At 42.4% G+C, this 22,376-nt stretch overlaps 1 protein-coding gene across 10 annotated transcripts in view; it reads left to right on the plus strand.

The window, feature by feature from the left end:
• dab1a (DAB adaptor protein 1a) overlaps positions 1-22,376 on the plus strand; it is a 226,543-nt gene that overhangs the window by 191,440 nt on the left and 12,727 nt on the right. For 6 of the 10 annotated variants that reach the window (XM_085263877.1, XM_085263876.1, XM_085263875.1 and 3 more), the window contains 6 exons: positions 1,648-1,746; positions 12,589-12,720; positions 17,327-17,446; positions 17,904-17,942; positions 18,389-18,451; positions 19,827-19,880. In XM_085263877.1, coding sequence (XP_085120003.1) covers positions 1,648-1,746; positions 12,589-12,720; positions 17,327-17,446; positions 17,904-17,942; positions 18,389-18,451; positions 19,827-19,880 — 507 coding nt within the window. The remainder of the gene's footprint in view (positions 1-1,647; positions 1,747-12,588; positions 12,721-17,326; positions 17,447-17,903; positions 17,943-18,388; positions 18,452-19,826; positions 19,881-22,376) is intronic. The other 4 variants (XM_085263881.1, XM_085263884.1, XM_085263880.1 and 1 more) reach the window with 3 other exon arrangements.

Here is a 22,376-nt window from a genome sequence, read left to right on the forward strand (position 1 = left end):
CTCCTCTTGATCTGTCTCAAATTACAAATTAATTGTACCATTTTAAACTCGCTGTTAAAATAAACTTTCCACGGTAGTTGCGAGCAATTAAAAAAACCAGAGGACGTCAACACCCAGAATTAATGTTATATTACAGCCTGCAGCTGCATGAAGTTCTGTGACCCACAAAAGACATCAGTTGCCAGCTTCATGCATATTCTGAAGTTCAACATTTAAATATGCATGTTTTGTTCATCATAGCATTACTGCGCTTTTGACGGTGTGCGCATGCATATAGAGTTTGTTGCCGTCTTTCTATGCAAATTGCTATAAGCGAGAAGTTGAATAGGAAGGATAGAAAATGGGGTTGTTATAATTTATAGGGATGACGATGATCAGTGCAAGAGGAAGTAAAGGCGGTTAGCCATATGGATGAGAAGGGGATTGGGATGAATGTCTCATTTGCAAGGACAGAAACAATTAGAGGGAGGGGTAGACAGATGGGGCAGTTAGCAGCGAGGAGATGGCATATAGGAGGGGAATCATTTGGATGATAGGTGAAAGAGAGACATGAGTGAGGATGAAGATGAAGAAAAATAGGCCATTTTCTATTCAGGCCTAATGAACGACCTTGTTTTCTGAAATAATTGATTGCAGAATTATGAAAAACAGGCTTTGAAATTCTGTTACATAAAAAATGTTGAAATTTTTCCCCAAGAAGTCGCATCTTTAAACAAAACCTAGATTTTGCATCTTGTCTCTACAAATGTATGCTGAAAGAGTTTGAAAACGCTGTCGGAGTGAAGAGTGCCTCATTCATTATTAATTTCCCTTTAAATCATATTGCAGGAGATATTTGAATTGAGAAAATTACATTTACGCTTTGTTTACGTGTAGTGAAAACTCTATCCAGCGGAGACCCGTAAGGGTGAGAAGAGGACCGACAGCTCATTGATCAAACAGCTTCCCTCCTCCTCATTTATTCAGACAGAAAATCCATCAACTCCTTTTCTCTGATCTCTCCACCTTTTCTTTCATACTGCTCCTCCCTTTTCTATCCGGAATCTGTCGTTTTTGTGATCCTGCTTCTCTCCTGTCTTCTTTTTGTGACTCGCCTATGCAAATGGTGACGAGGTGAAAATGGAGAGAAACTTAAACCTTTACATATACTTACAGCTATAAATAATCAGTATGTCGTTTGACTGTATGCTGAGTGCATCGTAGCAGTTGTACTGTGTTAAAAGCACGTTCCCAAAGCTTTTAAACAAGTTATATAAATTAAGTTGTTCCATTCAGCAGCAAGCTATTTTTAAGCAAAGCAACTTTTTATTATTAAATAAAAACTATCATAACATTTCTGACATTCTCAATAAACTAGTAATTGATATCGATCTCCTTTCACATCATCCCTAGTCGTTTTGTAGAAAGAATGCATGGCGCCCTGGTACACAATATAGTAAAGTGTTGTTTGTTGGATGAGAATAAATGAGAAACCTGCCACAAATAATTTAAAGATTATAAATTGATGCCAGTATATGAAACTCATTGCTGATTTTTCAAACACATAGTTATTACCTTTATTGACAGTTGTTGGCAACTGCATGTACATTTCTATACTGCTTCTGACATGGTTGTATGGATTGTGTTTCTGTGTGTGTGCATCCTCAGGGAATAGCTGCAGCAGCACGGTCTAAAGGAGAACACAAACAGAAGGTGTTCCTGACCGTTTCCTTTGGAGGGATCAAAATCTTTGATGAGAAGTCAGGGGTAAGTTCTGAAGCAAATTTGATTCTCTTTACTTGTGGGTCTGTGTTTGTGTGTGTGTTTGTGTGTCCGTGCACTTGTGTTTCATCTATTAATGAGGCATCTCCATAAGAGGGAGGGGCCCCTGGGGAAATCAGGAGGCCCTAATTGAAACCCTGAGAACAAGGCCTCAGTAGATGAGAGAACATGGCCGTCCCATTGTCTTCCTGTGTGCAAACAGCAACTACACTGGTTTTATATTATGCCCCAGGATTAGGCATTTTCCATCTTACATGGCTTCTTCTTTGGTTAACCGATATGATCTGTCCAGACTTCATCGACTGTTTTCAGTCAATCCCCTGGTTCATTTTTTAGCTCTGTTTACTGTCTGTTAACTGACCCTGACTCTCCCTCTACCACTTAATTTGCTAGGCGTTTTTCCCAGTGGCTGATAAGATCTAAGACTTACTTAAATCCATGCAAAAAAGCAATAAAACAAGAAGTGTAATATTGAATTTACTGGCAAGTACCCGCAACCCGTAGATAAATTTGAAGCAGACGCAAGTAGAGAAGAAGATTAATGTAGTTATAGAAAGGCCAGTGTGTAGGATTTAGTGGCTTCTAGCGGAGGTTTGCATTGGAACAAATTTAATGGACCTTCCTTCCTCTTGCTTCCCAGCTCAAATCTACTACTCCTACTGTAGAAACAAGGCCGTTGCACATAACGGATTCCTTGGAAGTGCATACAAAAACATAGTTGCAGGTTATTATAATTATGACTACCATATTCCATCTATGGTAATAGGTAATGCCTATAACCTACACAGGGTTCTTTAAATGCCATTGCAGAGTAAATATGATTGTAAATCAGGGAAAATGACCAGGCTTGTTTAGGATTATTTGATTGGTGTTATTTAGGCTCAAACCTGTGGTACCTGTCATTGTATCCTTAATCAAGAACTATAATATCTACCTTTCCAAGAATATGGGTCCTCTGGTGACTAAAGTGGCCTTTTCCCCCTGTTTTCTGTGTCTAATAATGTAGAATTACTTCCCTGTTAACTCTTTACCCCTTGAAAGCCTACTAGGAGTAACCCTTAAAGAAGTTTCTCTCATATTGCATCAAAAGTTAATGAGGGTGGTGTCTGCCCTTGGAAAAACAGGGAAAATATTGCAGTGGTTGTCAAACCAAATCCTTTTTGATATTTGTTTATGTTTTCGTTAGGGGTCCAGAGGAAGTCATCAAATATTGCCTTTATGTGGGAAAAGAGTTAAATTCTATAAGCGTGTAAAAATCTGTCCCAACGAATTAATGTTGTTATTTTGAGGTGTTTGGCTGAGTTGTGCTGCAGCAATTCTTTCCATATGTTTGTTTTTATATTCATCTTGGCAGCTCCAGAAAACCAGGCTTATTTTTTAAACATAATACAGCAACTGTTTTTTGATGTGTACATATGCAGCGTGAGCTGTCTGTTTCACTGTCTGGCTCTGAGTGTGTCTGATTGTGAATGTAGACTGGTTTAGATAGAATATAAAGCTCGCCGCTCCATACCGAGCTTTAGTGGGTGACACGGTAAGCCTAAGATTTACACTTTGTCGGGAGCCGGAATGAGCTGACACTGTATGTGTGTGTACCCAGCAGTGATTCAAAAGTACCTTGTATTAGACAGGCAAGACTCAGTAAACAACGACCACCCACGTGGCAGCCATGTTGAATACAAGCACATTCAATCCTTTGTACCTCTTCTTATAACACTCATAATCCTTATCGTATTTCTCTTCTTGATGGCTCAAAATTTAGACACTGAAGGATAACAAGAGCTAAATAGAAAAGTGAGTGATAGATGCAGAAGTAGAGAGCTAGAGTTGGGAGGAGAAGAAGCAAGAAAAGTCCAAGGGGAAGGAGGAGGGGAAAAAAGGATGTGAAAAAGATAAATAGAGGAAGCGCGTGATTGAGGAGCAGAAGCAGACTGAAACAGAGTTAGAGGGATAGGTGGAGAATCAGTAAGCATATGTCAAAGTAAAGCTTTCTACAGGGAGACCTTGTCCTCTGTCTCTGCACATTAATATTAACTATAGAGATATGCTGTCCCTACTATCAGCCCTTCAACCACTCCTAATGGCAAAGGAGGGAGGGAGAGAGGGAGACGGGAAGAAAGAGAGAATGACTCTGCTGAGGTTCAGGGATCTTGACAGTCTCATTCCCCTCCTGTGCATCAGTCAGCCAGATGGGCGGATGGATGTATGGGTGAACGAATGGATGGATGGCCTCTCTCTTGGAGTAGGGAAGGTCGTGCAGGATGGAGGGAGGTGGTGCTTGAGATGGAGGAGAATAAGAGGGGAGACATTAATCTAACAGAGGGCAGGCCAGCATGCCTCTCTTCCTGTCAGCCTCTCTCTTAAAACACACACATGTGCATATACATAGAGACACTTGTGCATTACTACCCTCTTCAACCCCTCTGGCCAAGTCTCAGAAAGGAGACAATACCAAGGCAGATGAAAAACTAGCATGAGTGAATTGCTGAAATGGTTAGTTTGCTCGCTGCTCCTCAGAGAGTGAAATCAGAAAGATCAACTTTTCTGCCAGTAGAAAAGACTACAAACAACTGGCGTCCAGACAATTCAATAAATTTCATTTGGGTCTTATCAGATATATTGTCACTGAATGGACCTACCCAATTTATAGTATTATTTGGTCTGTGGGGCTAGAGGAATGAAAGGGGCTGAAATTAGAGAAGGCCATAGGATGAGCCTTGGGGGGGTGGCTGTGAATTAAGCAGTGCTTGTTTTCAATGAACAAGTTTCATCATTAATCGTTTTACACTAAGGATGAGAAAAGGTGGCAAACAGGGGATACAGGAATGTGATTTTTGACATCAAAATTTGTATTAAATCCCAACTATCTATGAACATGTGCTGACTGATGTGTGACAAATTCTTTTTAGGTTTTAATACGAAAATAGACCTATAGCCTTGTAATGTTACCAAACTTAAGCTGGTATTCGATCATTTTTAAGCATGCGGTAAGAAAACTGCTCCACTGGCAAAACACCAGGAAGGTTGTGAGCACCAATTGGAATTCGAACTTGGCCCATTTTACATTGGAAGGCAGAGGGTTAGATCAAGTTTTAGGTCAGACTGTGCCTAAGAAATCAAACAGATCTGTTGCTCTGATGTTTATCACGAACATCTTTAAACATGGTATGCAACCATCTTTCCCCACTGTTGCCTTAAAACCTTGTCAGTGTGGTTAAAGAGCGAACAGGTCTGATAAAGCAATTTCTGTGTCCCTGAACTCTATTTTCCAACAGCTCTGGCATCTGTTTGTCAAACACAACTCAGCCTTTTCACATCCAGACTCTTTCACGTGGAAGTTGAACATTGTCTGCGTAAATGGTCCTTGACTTCTTGTTGGAGAGAAGCCAGGTGGTCACAACGTAACTACAAACTAATTCACCATTAAGAATGAGGCCAAACAAGAGTGCATGTTATCCTCACTCATGCATTCGTTGTACACAAATGCAAAGTTAGCAGGAGACTCAGCAGGAGCCACAATGGAAAATAAGCCGGGTTGAAAATAAACTGGACTCGTGCTCTAAGCTGTCATTGATATGCCACCAGCTATATCACGTATCCACCATCCTTCTGTACTGATTTGTCTTTGTGTTTGGCACAAATACCCTACATTTGTGCTAAACATATACTACATTTACATAATAATATATTCTACGAGTGGGCTCCTATTTATAAATGTCACAATGAATCTATTCAAAACAAGCATTCAGACAGAAAATCACATTTGTTATATCATCATCATCCCTCTTTTCCTTCTACAATTAAAATTTAAATACATTTATTTTATGTTTGATGTTCAGATGCTTTTCCAAAACTTTAAAGAATCACTGCAGATGTGCTTTTTAAATCAATTTAATGTTTAATATGAAGTTCCCATAATAAATGTAGCTGATTAAAAACAAATATTTAAAAGAAATATAAACCACCAGTGATAATCAAAATTTCTGAAATTCCAAGTATGCAATTATTTTTCATCTGACGGAAACTCTTTTTATTTAAAACAGTGGACTCTCTTGATCTACAGTGTAGAGGTGGGCACAGGACGCTGCTTTTTATTTTTTAATCAAATGCAAAAAATAGAAAAAGACATGTAGGTTTATGCTTTAATCTTAAAAAGTACTTTAGGAAAAGATTAGAAAAATGGGAAATCCTTACACACATTAAGGATTATATGTGATCTGATTGACACTGGCCAGGGGTGGGTACACATCACAAATCACACACCAGTGTTAATTCATAGCTTGCCTGATTTTAGCATATTAGAGGGGTTATGTCTGTCAGAGCATATCTTAACCTAATTAGTTTTACTTTGACATATAGTCAGAGTTAACAGGGAAGTAATACTTTGACCTAATTAGTTTTACTTTTATGCCCAGCTTGGCCACAGTAGTTCAAAATCTGTTTCATAAAATATGGTTATAGTCACATCTTTAGTGCCTTTAGTTGAGGAAAAAAACACCTCAGTATTGTGTCCTTTTAATTTCACTTACATGATCCATTATTTTCAGCCAATGCATGATGAACTGTGCGTATATAGTATTAAAATTAGTATCATGCTTCTTTCTTTGATTCTATATTCATACAGTTTTCTGATGTAGTGACCTTAAACCAGTGATTGCGAATGAAAGTTTGCTACACCCTGTGCTCTGGTTTATTAATATTAGCCGCCAGCACTTTTTAAACACACCTACAGAGAGGCCACAAGTGCTCTGATCATTTCAATCTCCTGCTGTAGCTTCAGCCTTTATTCTATTATGAACAGAGTAGTGCAGGTGCATGGCTACGGCCAGATAACATGGCGCCAGATCTTCAGAATGTACTTGAATTTACAAAATAATACATAAATAAAAGTTACACGATTTATATGCATTCAATTTATTTACTTGTCCAACTTGGTGGTTGTGGAATAGCTGAAGTCTATCCCAAGCTGTTACAGGGTGAGATGTAGAACTCCTGTCCATCACAGGGCTAGCATAGAGAGACAGACAATCACTCACACGCAAAGATCCACACACAAGACTAACCAGTTAACCCAGCATGCATGCTTCTCAGACCATGCTAACCTAAGTCAGCTCACCGTGATTAATGTCTAACAAAGGAAAAATAATGGCCTTTCTCAAAAAATACGCTCAAAAAGTAAAAAGTGTGCTACTTTATTCTATATAGACAAGCTAAACTCCTAAACTTCTGGTCTCAGATTTGCTTAAAAACCTTTCATCTAATTAGAAATCCCAGTCTTCAATTAATTCAATACAAAATATTACATAGAGTGCACTATACAGGTCATCGGATGTTCAAGATGGGCTTTACGTCTACCAACAACTGCTCACACTGCCAAACCAATTCACCGGACAATTATATCCACGCTCTTTGGTTCTGTCCACCAGTTCAGAAGTTTTGGCGCGAGATATGTGAAGACTTATCGAAGTGTCTGAAATGTAACATTCCAACTTCCCCCTTAGTGTGTTTGTTGGGCAGCTTAGATAATGTCACTTCAGAAAAGAATATCGCCCATATGGTTTTCACTGCCCTATGCATAGCCAAGAAAACAGTCCTCATGAACTGGAAAAATAAAAATAATCTTAATTCTAACCAATATAGAAATTATCTATTAGATTACATTAGTCTTGATACAGCCTCTGCCACCACATCAGATCAATTGCTCTGGGCTCCTTTGATCAGCTCCATCACCTAGTGGGGGTGGGGGGTCATAGTTTGGTCCCGCCTTCACTGTTGTGATTGGTGTGGGGGTAGGGACAGGCTTAGGGCGTCGGGGGGTTCCCCGGAGGCATCTTCCTTGGGGGGCTCAACCCGGGGTAGCGGTCATGTCCGGTTAGGGGCTCTGTTGGCTCTCCGGTGACTGTTTCCTCGCGGCTGCGTGCAGCGGGGCTAGGGGAGGGTCTGTGCTGACGGACGTGGGTTACTGACCTGGTAGCCTGGCTGCCCCTGGGTGGGTCCGGGATGGGCGTGAGGTTCTGGGGGCGCTCCGTCTCTGGGCTGGGACCCGGACCGGGCCTCGGGGGCTTGGGTCCTGGTTGGTGTGTTGCCGGGGTTGTGGGCGGGTGGGTGCATGGGGGCCCAGCCCTGGAGCAGGGTGCCGCCGGTGTGTCGAGCCACCTGGGGGGCTCTTCAACTGGTGGGGGAGATTGTCACATCTTGCAGGAGCTTTCCTCTCCTCAGGAGCTCCCTCTGCAGGAGGGGGAGATACAGGAGAGGTGGAGGAAGATCTCAACCTGGGTGTTTATTGTCTTATGTAGTCTGGAAGATGAGTGGATGGTGGGGTGGGTGCAGTTTTCTCTGTGGTGGGGTTGGGTGGACTGTCCCGGGCTCTGTGGGGCGGGGCGGCGCTGCTGCACTGGGCCCGGTCTGGATGGGCCTGGGCCCCCTTTCCCTGGCGGGTCGCGGAGTATGGGGGTGCCTACTGGGGTCAGCGGGGGAGCTGGCCCCAGGGAGGGGTCACTTGCCCCTCCCTTCCTTCCCTCCCCATCTCCAGCTGCCTCCCTCTTCCCGCTCCACCACAACCACCCACACATGCAGGGCCTTGGAGTAGGGGTATGTCACCAGGGTGCAGAGGAGGCTACCCCCCCCCCCCCCCCCCCCCCCCGTCCCCTTCTGGCTGCCTCTGCCTCAATTTTATCCCACAACTTAGACATTCACATTACTCACACTCTCATTACACATACATATAGGATCTTGGGGGTGGGCACGATACACGGAGTCCAAAGTACCATCAGGGTGTACACCCCACCCCTGGCATCGTTGCCCACCTCTCAATTTTAAATACACGTAGACATTGAGGGCTAGCAGGAGGGACCATGCGCTTACCTGCTGCTCTCTGGCAGGTAGCTCCATGCCCTCCTGGGTTTTAAATGCACCTTAGAACACACATGCATCAACATTACAATGAGCGGGTGGAGGGAGGTTCGGAGTCTTCTCTCACCCCCGTTCTCTGCGACCTGCTGGAGCAGGGGGGCTAGGACTAGGAGGAGGAGTTGGCCGTCCGACTGCGGTCTGGAGTGTGGAGCCTTCCTGCTGCTGCGGAGTCGGGGCGGTCTGCCTCCCCCCACCGCAGGGAAAAGGGAAACACCACCTGGGTCTGGGTGCAGTTCCCCCCTCCAGGGGCGGGGGCACCTAGACCCGGTTTGTAGAGTACGCTTGGGGAGTGTGATCGTGTGTACAACGTCTCTTTATGTCTGTCTCCACGTTGGTTGAGTGTGGAGTAAGTGCATATGAGAGCATGAGGGTGGGAATGGATGTTTGTATCTGTGTGTGCCTGTATGTCTGTGTCTATATGTCAGGTTGGGTGTCAGGCGCCACCTCTCTGGGGACATCTCAGGCCCTCCAAGGTTTGGAGGCCTATCTCCCCCTACCACCACTTCCCCTGCCAGTGGCGGACCCCCTCAGACATCGGTGCGTTGGTGGTTCTTTGTGTCCGGGGATGGGCGTCCAGGTACACACCGGCTCACTCCTTGGCGGCCGCTTATCGGGGCCTGGAGCCTGGGGCTCGCTCGGGCCACTTCGGAGGTGGGGTGCCCCCGGCCTCTCGGCCTGGGGCTCGGTCACTCAGGCGCAGCTGGCTGCCGGCGGAGCTCACGGGCGCGTCACTGCAACTCCCCCTGGCTTCTGCTCCGCGGCTGCTGAGTGAGCCCTCATCTGGGACTCTCCTCAGCTCTTTCCGGGACAGTGGCGCAGCTGCCCCTCTGTTGGTCTTCCTTGGTCTCTTGTGTTCTGGGGGCCTCTGGATGTCTGGAGTTTTGATCTCCTCCACACCTGCTTCACGCCCTGGAGGACGGGGCTGTGGCCCCCCCACACCCTCTAGCAGATTATTACATGAAGGAACCTTTTAAAAAAACAAAAAACAAGCGCGTCCATGCTCACAGGTGTACACACGGGTGATCACACCCACAAACTACACCCTTTTTGGCTCCTACCTCAAAGCACACTGTGTTCTGTTGATCTTATGTGCTGCACAATAATGTTTAACATTTAGTATTTACTGTCATATTCCCATATATCATTGTGATGTTGTTTATTCTATTACTCTTGTTCTCTTCTGCTTGCTTTCTTTTTTCTTTCTCAGCAGGTGATCCAGGTGATTGATATATGCATTTTTTTTTCTCTGCCCGTTCTGTTGGTTTTTGTCTTTTGCCCTTCTCCCCCGTCCCTCTTCTCAGCTGTTTCTCTTTCCCTCTTTCTTTCTCCCCTTCTTTCCCCCAGTCAAGTCTGTCCCGTATTCATTAAGTGAAAATAAAATAAACAATAAAAGGTGAATCAAATGGACCATTACGGCAAGGCTGGGATGGTCAGTTTGGTAAAGTAAATCCGTTGGGCATCTTTCTTTGCCTTTAGACAACAATTCTGATGGCAAAAGAGCCAAACGGGACAGGCCAAAAAAAAAAAAAAAAAAGACAAGCTAATGGAGTTATTTCCATGTTTAATTCAGTTCAAATATTGTTTCACACACGTATATTACAGAATTAAAGCAAGAAATAAAGAAACCTGGGTTAAATAACCAGACCTGATTTGAATCTGATAAAAAAAAAGCTAATTAAATCTTTAAGTTTAACTGCTAATCTCCCATCATGTTGTTCCTACTGGCTTAAGGCTGGATGGCCTCCACAGGCCCTTTGATGATGTCTCCCCTCCAGGAGAGAGAGATGTGACGATCGGAGATATTAGAGAGACAGTATCCTGCTGTTTCCCCTCTTCACTCCCAGAATAACAAGGAATATCTTGGTTCAGTGGCCAGCAACTGCTGAAGGGCATGCTGTCCACAGTCCCTCAGAGACACCGACGCTGTGTGTGAAAGATTGTGAGACTGGTACAGCACATCAACAGCGAGAAAAGCAGACCTCAGACCCAGTGTCAACTCTTTGAATCCACCTGTTTTTACGCAGTGTTTGAGCATCTATATCCAACTAAAGCAGGCCATGTTCAAAACATTAGATGACATCAGCCAGTATATAAGCTGATAAATGAAAATGAAAAATTAAAGAAATGGGAGAAACACACGTTATGTAATTTATCCACCAGAGGACAGTTATGGCAACACACATCCAGCTTATCCATGCAGAGTCAGGCAGATTGGACAAAGTAATCCACGACTACCTGTGATAAGAAAACAATGCTTTTAAGCAGCATTGTCACATTGTTTTTTCTACCCTTTTCTCTAGCATGACACTACAAAAACATTCAAACCACCATAAAAATGCTAGTAACAGTCTTGTTGGCATAAATGTCTCATGAAGTGAAATCAAGTGTTGAATATTTCCATCATTAGTTTTGGAGCTTCAGTGGTGTTTTGACAAAATTTGAAATTATATGTGTAAAGTTCAATTTGTCATTTCCTTCCACGACCAGCATCTTAACTTGTTTTACCTTTGTGAGTAGAGTTTTGATTTTATTTTTCTACTCTAATTAGAGTTTGGCAGATATGTCAGATAGAACCGAGGTCCGCTACTTTATCATAACTTATTGAATCTTCCCATCCGTCCATTTGGACGGTGGGAGGAAGCCGTCTTCCCATTGCACTAAATTTTCTTCTGAAAGGTGGCACTTTCACCTTTGTACTTGTCTTAGATGTCAAGCACACAGAGAACCTAAAACCAGAAAGGGAGGTCAGTAATATGTTTTTAATGCTAAAAAAGTGACGTTAACTAGACCAAAGCTTCTGTGAACGTTTTCAGCTTTTTATTAAAAAAGCTGGTATTGATTATATGTATTTTTCTACTGTCTAAGCTCTACTTGCTACCAAGACAAAGTGAAGCAATTGAATTTATGCAGTCATTTAATTCTCTGCTCTCTTTGAATCAGAGTCCCTCTTTGTCACCGCACCACCCACCCAGAGATAATTCAATAACCTCTGCAAATGAGCTGTGTGTGTGTGTGTGTGTGTGTGTGTGTGTGTGTGTGTGTGTGTGCACATGTACATCCTTAGCTGCCAATTTCAGGTCAATCAGAGGTGATAATAACAATCATTACTCCAATTATTAAATTTAGAAGACATGACTCACAGAATGATTATCTGTTTCTGCTGAGGTGGTTGGTGTCTCTCTGTGTGTGTTTGTGTGTCATAGGTCCCGTGTTATACTAGTGTCACTCTACTCTGCCATGTCGCACTTCTGGAGTAGCTTCAGAGAGAGCAGATGTGTGTGTTTAGCCTCTGATGTATAAGGCTCCAACCCCTAGCATGCACTCAAGGGCTACTGGGTTATTATGTTGACTCTGTGTCTCTGCTCCCAGCATGCATCTGGCATAGACAATAACAACAAAGCAGACATTTAGTGTGACTAACAGAGGGGCTATTGCATATTATGCTGTGAATTGTGAGCGTGTGTTTGTGTTTGTGCGTGTTGTGAGTGAGGGCACAGATGAAGTGATCAAGTCGACAGCTTGCCGAGCTGTGATTGTCACTGATCCCCCCCTCTGTCCTCGGGAAAAACAGTGCCATCTGCCACGGGGCACAGGCAATGCCAGCTTGGCACTCCCCACCCAGACTAAACTAGAGAGGGCAGGGGAGCTAGAAACAATTTAATGTAGGATACAAGGTCTCCGTGTGACTGTGTGTTTTTGTGAGTATATACTTAAGGGGGTTTACATGAGATGATTATGCTTCCCACATGGTTTGGAAGTATAGATGAGTGCATCCTAACTTTCAGTTACTGGTTTGGAGCAGACAGTTAAATTTTTAACAAAGAATAAATAAACTTGCTTTTTATAAAGACGTAGAGTCAGTTTGCTTCTTATGTGTTTTTAAAACATATATCATTATGTCATTCCCTGCTACAGGTCCTCCAACACCACCATGCTGTCCATGAGATCTCTTACATTGCCAAGGACATCACGGACCACCGAGCCTTTGGCTATGTCTGCGGAAAAGAAGGGAACCACCGCTTTGTGGCTATCAAAACCGCGCAGTCGGTTAGTATTTATGTACATTCAGTCCAATAAGCGGAAAATGAACCCAAACCCCCACCTTTCACCTTCACCATTTTCTGAGCTCTTCCGACATTTACATTTGGAAATATCTAAACTAGTGCTGTCAGCGTTACTCTCGTTAAAATGACGTGAATGGGGCTGGACAGCGCTAACGCGTTAACGAGCTAACCGCGCTAATGCATTGATGCCTTGCAGCCCCACGCACGGGGCAATCAGCACTAACTCGCTAATAGAGATTTGCCGCGTTAATGCAGTTATGGCGTTAATGTCATTTTAATGAGATTAACGCTGACGGCACTAATCTAAACATAGTAAATAAGTGATGCTGGCCAGTGCTGATGTTACAGTCCTACTCCACTGTTATAGCTTGAAGTCTTTGGCGCTTCTGAACTGTTGGTCATGATTTAGATTTTCTAAAACTGAAAACAGAGCCCAGAGGATGTTCAGTATAGTTTCCTCTCACCCCGCATGAATAACAATATGGTATTTTATGGATTTTTCATCCAACGACACAAAAAGACGTTGTGTAGCCCAGCTCTCTTTGTGTTTAGGTTAATTTATGATTCATCAGGCTCTTTGCTCAGTAACATGAACCTCTTGACATTTAGATAAGGACCCTTGAATACCAGCTCATGTCGCTTTGTGCTGTTCATCAAACAAACTGTTTACCGAGTAGATCTGCAGCTTTAGGTTTTGTGTGTTCAGAACAGCGCAGCTTCGGTTCTGCGTCGGCATACTCTATATAATATTGAGTACTTCTTTCAGACCTTTTATGATTGTTGCTGCTGTTGTTGTATGCGCCTGGCTTGTTTCGTCTGGATTCAGCTGGCTCTCTCTGTAGCCATATTGATTTCCCATAGTGAGTCGATGAGGGTTTGAGTGTGTGTCACCAGCCCTAATGGCATATCCATCCTCCTAGGGCCATGAACCGTGGCTCTTTGACTGAGACAGATATGCGCCAGTCTGCACTCACAAATACAGCAGCCGCATTTCCATTAAAAAACAGTTGTTCAGAAAATGTTACCCTGCGTAACAGTGAAGCACAACGGTAAGTTCTCATCCGTCAGCTACGCTGCCTTTTGCCTGATGTGTGCCTGAGGAAAGGTCATAATTATGTTTTACTTCCATTTTCAGGATTTGAACCAGCCATCACTAACACTCAGACTATTAGTTGTGGAGCAGACAATAAGAGTGATGGAGGCACAGAGCTCATGGCCGAGGCTGTAATTGGAAAGTAACTGCTTTGATGTGAATTAACAAAGTGTCTCTGTTGTCATGAAGACTAAGACTTAAAGATGTTCCGAACAGGCCAATTTAAGGTCGCGTTCAAAAGTAATTGGCTTACCACTCAAATCAAAGTCTCAGGACAAGAAAGACATGTTTTATTTAGCCAGTTTTAGTGAAGATAGCAAGACTCTAATTGTGAATAGAGGATTGTCAGTCATTGTTATAACTTTTCTAAAAAAGTTGCAGCTGTAATTAGCATGACTCGCTTTGTTGTTTCAAAACCTAGGTTTCAATTTGTAGAGAGGCTACAGAGAGTTCAAATGTAGTTTAATGTATTACATAATTTATGACACAGTAACAGATTTAGCCAGTAAATCCTTTATTTTGAGCCCATAGAAATTATTTAAACAAAGTTAACAACATGAGTCTTTTTCTCTAAGTAGTCCACTTTTGCACATCCTCGTTTTTATTTTTCTGATCATTTTTCTAATGCACATGCTTCCTCGTGTAAATTCTCCTAAAGGTTTTCAACATGACTTCCAGATTTAACGATTTTCTGAATTTCATAAAACAGAAATAATTGAATTGAATTTAGACAAGACAGGTTTAACAAAAATCAGTTCACCAAGAAATACTTCCGGAATATCCTCAAGATATTCCGCTAACAACCAACAGCAGAATTCAATTTGGGCAATGAGAGTGAATCTCTTGCATTAATATTTAGTAGAATTGGAGACTCATCTTCTGCTCTAAAATCCTGATCCGGGCAGATTTTATTAGAACTGTGTCTGCAGTAAAAGTCTTTATCGTTACTTTTTGTTGGAATCATTTATCAGGTTTGCCGTAGGCTATGAATTAGTCATCTGTGCTGAACTGAGGTTATCTCATCTCTCTGGTCCTATGAGCAGGCCACTCCTCCTCAAAGTTTTCTGCATTAGCACTTTTAGAATTCAGTGATTTTCTCTGCTCACTCTCTTTTCATACCTTGAGGTTTTGATCGAGGAAAAGCAAAAAAGAATGGGAGAGAAATCACAAGAGAAAGTGAGGATTAGAGCACGTATTGTCAAATGTAAAACGGATCTGAATTTAAAAGAGTGACAGTATGTTTCAGTGTTGGCTCAGCGGGAGAGAAGTTTACCCCAGGGTGTATGTCATGTGCCTTATTCGGCTCAGAATATCTTGCAGAAAGCCAACACTAAAATAGAACTACATTTTGCACAACATTCAGTCTATGAACTCTGGCTGCACTCCGCATAGCTCCAGTCAATAATTGATTAGGTTTGAAAGACCGTTGTACTATAAGACTCTTTGTTATTGCGCTGTGACAGTAGTTATAGGTTGTGAGTCATCTCGCTGGTTTGTTGTCACCACTTTTGTTCATTCGAGGAAAGAGGTACAAAGGTAACACAAGGCTACAATTTTTGCTGCGTGAAGCAATAGATCATGCAGTGACTGTGTTCACCCCCTGCCCGTTTCCATGAAAGTGTGCAGACAGCAATGTCTTAAACATACTTACGTGTTCTGAGTTACGTCACTTACGCCTCAAGGTCAGTGTTTAATTACTTGAAGTGGCACAGAAAAAAAAGTGGCACAGAATTTTTGGCATCCTTCCCCCTGTCGCCAAAGCACTTGCTCATAGCGGTTCATATGATTGTTGAGGTTTTCTCTGTTGTATTATTGTAGGGTCCACCTTACAATATAAAGCGCCTTGAGGCGACTGTTAGAGGTGGGCGGAACAATCCAAATATCAATAGTGTCGATACCAACTCTGGTATTGGTATCGGATCGATACTAGCCAAATAGGATTGATACTTTGTTTCAGTAAGTAGCCCACTGAATTGTGTTAAATTATAGATTTTGGGGGAATTAAACAATACACCTCAAACACGCACTATGAAACATGTCAAACAACAGAATTTGACCCAAAACGCTTTAGAGAAGTTGGAAGATGTGTTTTGTTGTGATAACTAAGTATTATAGAACGTAAAAATCAGAGTGAGTTAGTGGTGATGAGCCGTCTCTTAAGTCATCACACACTGTCTCCCGAACATAAGCTGCCTTTACAGGTTAAAAGTATCGGTACTGGTATCAGCACTTGGTTTACTTGGTATCGGATCGATACTAAAATCTGCAGTATCCCACAGCACTAGTGACTGATGTTGTGATGAACAAAATTGAATTACATTTTTTCTTATTTTTATACTGTGAAAAGATTCCTGAAAAGCTAGACAATTAGTCTTTCTTCTGTTACAATTTTATTTGGGCAATTTAAATTATGAGGGTGTATTCTGCTGGATCAGCTTTCTGTAGGTAGAAGTTGAAGTATAATCAAAGAAGAGCACTTTGTGTAATATATCTTTGAGAATGAAAACTTGTCAGATCCCGTACAGCAGTTTCTAATGCCTATTCTTTTTTTTCTTTTTTTTATCTCTACTATGTATCTACAGAATTACAAGTTAAATCTACAAGGAGCATTTAAAATGTTGCACGACTCTGTCTGTAAAATGCAAAGAAACCTGATTTTTATCCTAGATGACTTCTCCTTTTAAGTTAAATCACTCTATGGTCCTGTTCTAACCAGTTGTGCTTGTTTTCCTGCAATGCATACTGGATGTCCTCTAGTGTCTAGAAGTGGTGGCCCTTTGATAAGTCTTGGGGAACCACATCTAATTAGTTGGCACCACAATTCAGGTGTTTCCGGTGAGTGTTGTCCCTCACATGGTTCCCTCAGAGTGCACAACCCTGTGAAGGTAAAAAGCAGAACCTGCTCTTGGTCACACTCCTGACTGATGTGCTTTCTTCCACCTTTTACTCCAGAAACAGCTGTTCTGTATTTGGGTCACAGTCAGCGATCAGGGTCTCTTAATGGGTCATGTCAAACTCACTCACATCTTCACGGAAAGCTTCATAACTCAAAAAGAAAGCTCAGTAGAGACACAGAAGAGGCCTCTTCTCTGTGCATGTTTGTCAAATTGCAAATGCAAATCTGAAAAACTTGCAAGGGTAATGATCAGAATCACCTTTACTTGTCTTAAAAGTCAGAATTTACTAAAAAAGTTGAAGAGAAATGTGCACTTGTTAGAATTTAAAGCAGGGTGTGTGATAAAGTGACAGTGAGATGGGACAGATTAAATGTTTTGGCCTGAGGCCTCTGCATCATTAAAGTGAATGAGGTGGTATCTTTTTCCGCACTGTTCATGTCAGTCTGATCATGGCCTTAAACTCCTGTCGTGAAGTTGGGCAGGGAAATTAATCATCACATAACGAGAATGAACATGCAGTTCTTGAGTTCTGATCGGTGTTGTGCTCCTGTTAATGTGTGTGCCTGTGTTAATGGTTGGATAATGTGTCCTCATCCTAGGCTGAACCTGTGATTCTGGACCTGCGGGACTTGTTCCAGCTTATCTATGACATAAAGCAGAGAGAGGAGAAGGAGAAGAAGGCCCAAAAAGACAAGCAGTGTGAGCAGGCGGTGTACCAGGTACTCTTCTCAACTCTCTGGTATTTTTTTTTCTTTTAAACAATTTCCTTAATCATCTGCCATAAGTATGATGAGGTTCATGTGAGAGACTCTTGACAGATGAGTCAGGTAAGACTTAAAAAAACATCAAAGAGTAACATACGGAGCACCCACTTTCAGGTTTCATCAGTGGTACCATCTGCCCATTGTGCTTATTCACCTTCCTCTGTTCTGTCTTCTGTACGTCTCCTGTTTAATTTTCTCTTTATCTCTCTGTCTCGCTCGTTCTCTGATGATTGCCAAATGATTATCTGAATGCTGGGAAGCCGCTATGTCTCGCTGTGCTTTCCGCCTACTCTCTCTACTTCACCGGCTTAACTCTCCGCCTCTTCCCTCTCTTCTGTCTTCTCACCCCTGCTCCTCTCTCCTCCCCGTTTGATCTCTCCCTCTCTTTCCTGCTGCCGCCGCTCATCCGCAGACAATACTGGAGGAGGATCTGGAGGACCCTGTCTACCAGGTAACTTCTTGACCAATCCCATTGCTGCTGTCACCTGCTGCATTTCTAGCCAGTCAGCTTGCTCCTCTGTGTGTGCACTGTGGGGAGACAGCTCCTGTTTGGGTAGATCTTCGTAATAAGCACAACACACGCTGTTTAGGGGTTTGCCGATGTATACAAAGAGACAGTAGGAAGCACTCATATCTGTGTGTTCGTGAGTCTGTAGCTGTGGGTGCATGATTAGCTGAGAGATGTGTTTGTTTTCTCAGTTGCTCTGGGTATTTATTACTGCTTAAAGCCTCCTCCGTGTGTCACTGGGATCTCTTCTTCAACTGCTTTTTAATGAGAACCTATTGACAATGCTGTTTGACTAATCACCTCTGCAGTTTTCTCTCAGTTTCTTTATCTTCCAATTTCCCTCCTGCTTCTTTTTCCCCCCTCTCTTTCCCGTGCTGCTGACGTTGTAGTACATTGTGTTTGAGGCGGGACACGAGCCCATCCGTGACCAATCAGAAGAGAGCATTTATCAGGTACTCACAAGCTCATCTTGTTTGCTTGTGTCTTATGTAGCTTTAAACTACAGTTACTGTGGTTAATCTGCTGACAGGGAGTTCCTAAAAGCGTTTAAGCTACAGAGATTTAATCACCTATTTACTGTCCAATCGGTACAAGCTGCATTACTCTTTAATGGGATAAATATACTGTGGCCTGCTCATAGAATTAATTGCCGTTTTTACACATGAAAACAGCAATTGTAGATACAGGAAATAAAGACTTTAAGAATCTGAGGCAAACAACCAGCCAACACTCTCCAGAGGGCCCTGATAGCTAAAGCTAGCTACTCCTGGGAGATGAGGCTTTCTCTGGGTGCACTCCTCAGAGATGTGGGTAGACCTCCGAGGGATAAAGAGGGGGAGGGTTGGGTGCGCGTGGAAGGGATGTGGAGGTTATTCCTGTTGTGTGTGTGGAAGGAAGACCCCTCCTCTTTTTCTCGCCTCCCCTCCCTCTTTTCCCAAGAAGATGAAAGAAAGCGGGGGAAAGAAAGATTAATCACCAGCCTCTCGTTTGATCTTTAAATAAAATGGATTGAAATAGAGGGAGCGCTGGCGCGTGCACAATCGTACGCAAACAAATACACGTACAAACAAACCCCCACACACACATCATGCGTAAAAAACGTGCGGCTCAGCCAGCCTCCAGCCACAGAGGAACTAATGTATGAATAAAGATGGCAGCTTCTGGAAATAAACATGTGAAAGAAGTAAACAAGGCATTGAAAGGAGGAGAAAGAATGGGACAGGCTGTGCTAGATAGATATCCACATTTTTCCTCTGTGCTATTTTTTGTTTTTCATTTACCACTCTGATTAGAGCACATCCAGCTGGGGAAGAATAAAACTTTGTTTCAAGCCTTGTGCCACTGTAGGAGAAATCAAACCATAGGAATCTCAGGATTCATACATATCAGCATTTTGCTATCGCTGCTCATTGTTTCTTCTCATTACACACAGACTCAGATCTATCTGACTGTGTGACATAGAAATATTACATGTCTCCATGTGTGTGACAATGTGAGTTATTACATGTCTGTGGATGTGATAAGCTGCCTTATCCATTCTTTATTAGAGAGAGAGAGAGACCATCGCCACAGGCTGATAGTCTTCTGATTAACCTAGTAAATGAGTTCTCACTCAAAAGATTTTAATTCTGATTATCCCTGCACACACACAAACACTTTACTAGTGATTGATATGATTCCAGGAGAGGCAGGTTACAGGGTTTTGTGTTGGCATCCAGTTTGTCGCAGTGCTGGAACAGTGATGAAGTGTAAAGTTTTATTGCTTAATTACTCCAGAGGTAACAGGCTCTCTTGGCTGTTCTCTGAATCTATTGGTCGATTGTATAGGTTCCCACCAGTCAGCAGAAGGAAGGGGTCTATGACGTCCCAAAGCGACACCCAGTGAGTGACCGTGTGTATGCCCGTGCCCGACCTCCCACCCCCCTCAGCCTGCCTCCCCCTCTCAGACAAACCTCTCAGCTGTCCCACGTGTTACTCAACGTGGAAAGCCTTTCTGCTTCAGCGCTCTCCCATCATGCGGTCATGTGGAAGCTCTAATTTCGCATTTTATTCTACTTCCTTTTAATATATCTCCCACACAGTGATCAGTATGTCTAATTTTCCCCTGAGAGGTTTGCTGGGATCCAGTGCCTCATGCAGTGTGCTGTGCTATTGTACTGCTTGTGCTGTAGTTATGGTGGCTGGTGCCGTTCTCCTCGTGCCCCGTGGTGCCTGCTCCTTATGGTTAACTGGGATAATGTGTGTGTTTGGATGTTTGTGTCATGTCAGCTTTCTCAGTGAAGCATGCTTGGCTGTGGTTTGGCCAGTCATGAAGCTTGCATGATGTTATCCCAGACTGCACTGATCACGTATTTTGTCACTGTTATATTTTCGTAAAAATGATGTTATTACGTCTGACTGTAAATGTGCATGACATCATATATTTAAAATATACTTGAGCTTTGTTGAGCAGTTTTTCACCCTGTCTGTGCCTTTTGAGTGAATGTTTGCAGTAGAAATCTGTATTCCTGTTTGCGTGTGTACATGCAAGCCTCTGTTCACACTGCCGGTAGTTATAATGAAAGATGACCTTGACCACTGTCAGGCTGTGCTATACCTCAGCTGCTCTTTATCTGCCCATAAAGATGGAAGTTATATTGCGGCCTGATTTAATCTACTAAAATCTTCACACTCACAATAATCAAGCTGTTGATCTGCTGGTGTGTGTTTTGGTTTATGAGTATTTGAGCTTATATTATTTGAACACACACTCCCATTTAGCTCTAATTATTTTGTAGAGCTCACCACCAGTGCCTGAAATCTCTTTGTGTATTCCACTGCTGTAATAGATTGCTAAACTGGACTCCTCAACGTCACTACTGGCAGTGACGATCTCACTCTATGAATTTTGGTAGTCTTGAAATCAGTCTCGCAGTTTTCTGGCTGTATATTATCCCCAGATTTAGTAAGAAGCTTACAGGCACTATAGTATTTCTGTTCTCTCCTCACCCAGCCCACAACACATGCTGTTATTTGGATTGCCTTTGTGTTGGCAGGTGTCTGAACGTGAACAAATCCAATATTTCTCTCTTGTTGTGCAACCAATTGGGCTAGTCAGTCCATTGTGGCTTAAATAAACCAGATTCAAGTCTTTTGTGCTTCCCAGTCAGTTGGAATGTGAGCATAGATAACAGAAATATAAATGGACCAGAGAATTTTTTTAAATTTCCTTTGTGGCAGACAACTTGTAGGGTAATTTGCAGATACTTTCATTTAAATTAAAAATAAAATCCGGGCATCAAAGGGTTAAAAAGTGCTGCTACGCTGATCTCTCTGTGGATTAAATGTTTCGAGCATGTTGCTCTTCAGTCAGTAGTGTGACACCAGAAGTCAAACTCTAGCCATCTTATCATATTGTAAATATATGCACGCTCCTGATGTCCAAGTAAGGTTTATTTATATAGCACTTTTAAGACATTAAGGTGTTAAAAACACAGTCAAAATGAACACATCTGAATCAAGTAACACACACAAAAACATGACCCTGTCTGAATATGATTTTTTTAAAGGATACCACAGAGTTAAGGGTGCAAATTGAGAGAAGTAAGCTGTTCCACAGGTTTGGAGTTTACAGCTCTCATTAGTTTTCAGATGGGTACGTGGAATCACAAAAAGAGCTCTACCTGTGGATCTACAGATCCAGTTTGGTAAATATGGAGTTATTATGGTGAAAGGAATTTAAGGGAAATTTTATGGTTATATGAAGTGACAACTTGGTTTTCAGTGTTGCTAAAATAAAGTTGAAATAATGTGTAAACATAGACATTAGGATGTAATCTTCTTATTCTGCTGTCTATGGCAGAAATGTTGGTAGCTGAGTGACCAGACACAGCAGCAGGTTTGTTATTTGTAGTGGATTCAATATTTATTTTATTGACAATAGAAATTCACCGTCCTCTCAGAGGGACTGACAGTAGACAACAGTGCAACATGACATCGATGTACACAGTACACCTAGATGAAATGATCTCATCGGCTGAAATGTGACCTCCTGTCTAAAGCAGTCTCTTCTCTTGTTTAATCTGTCACCGTCTTAAATGATGGCAAATCAATAAAACACACACACGCACACATAAAGCGATTCCAATCTACTGAGCCCTTGACCCTCTGGGACCTGAGCGAGTCTGTTGAATCAACAGCAGCCCTCAACACCTTAGAGTTCACATGCAGAGGTCAGTGTATTTCTACCACACATCATGGCCAACTCAAACACTGTACTACCTTAATAGAATATGACTGTAGACTGCTTATAAAAGATGGACAAGTGATTACTTGGTGACTTATTAGTAAAACACAAGATTGCCGTTAATAAAACTGAAGTGCAGACTTTGTGCTGTT

This window comes from Mchenga conophoros, linkage group LG23, assembly GCF_057382185.1.
Source record: "Mchenga conophoros isolate Kocher_MC1m ecotype Shallow Benthic linkage group LG23, M_conophoros_male_GT1.1, whole genome shotgun sequence".
Classification (NCBI taxonomy): domain Eukaryota; kingdom Metazoa; phylum Chordata; class Actinopteri; order Cichliformes; family Cichlidae; genus Mchenga; species Mchenga conophoros.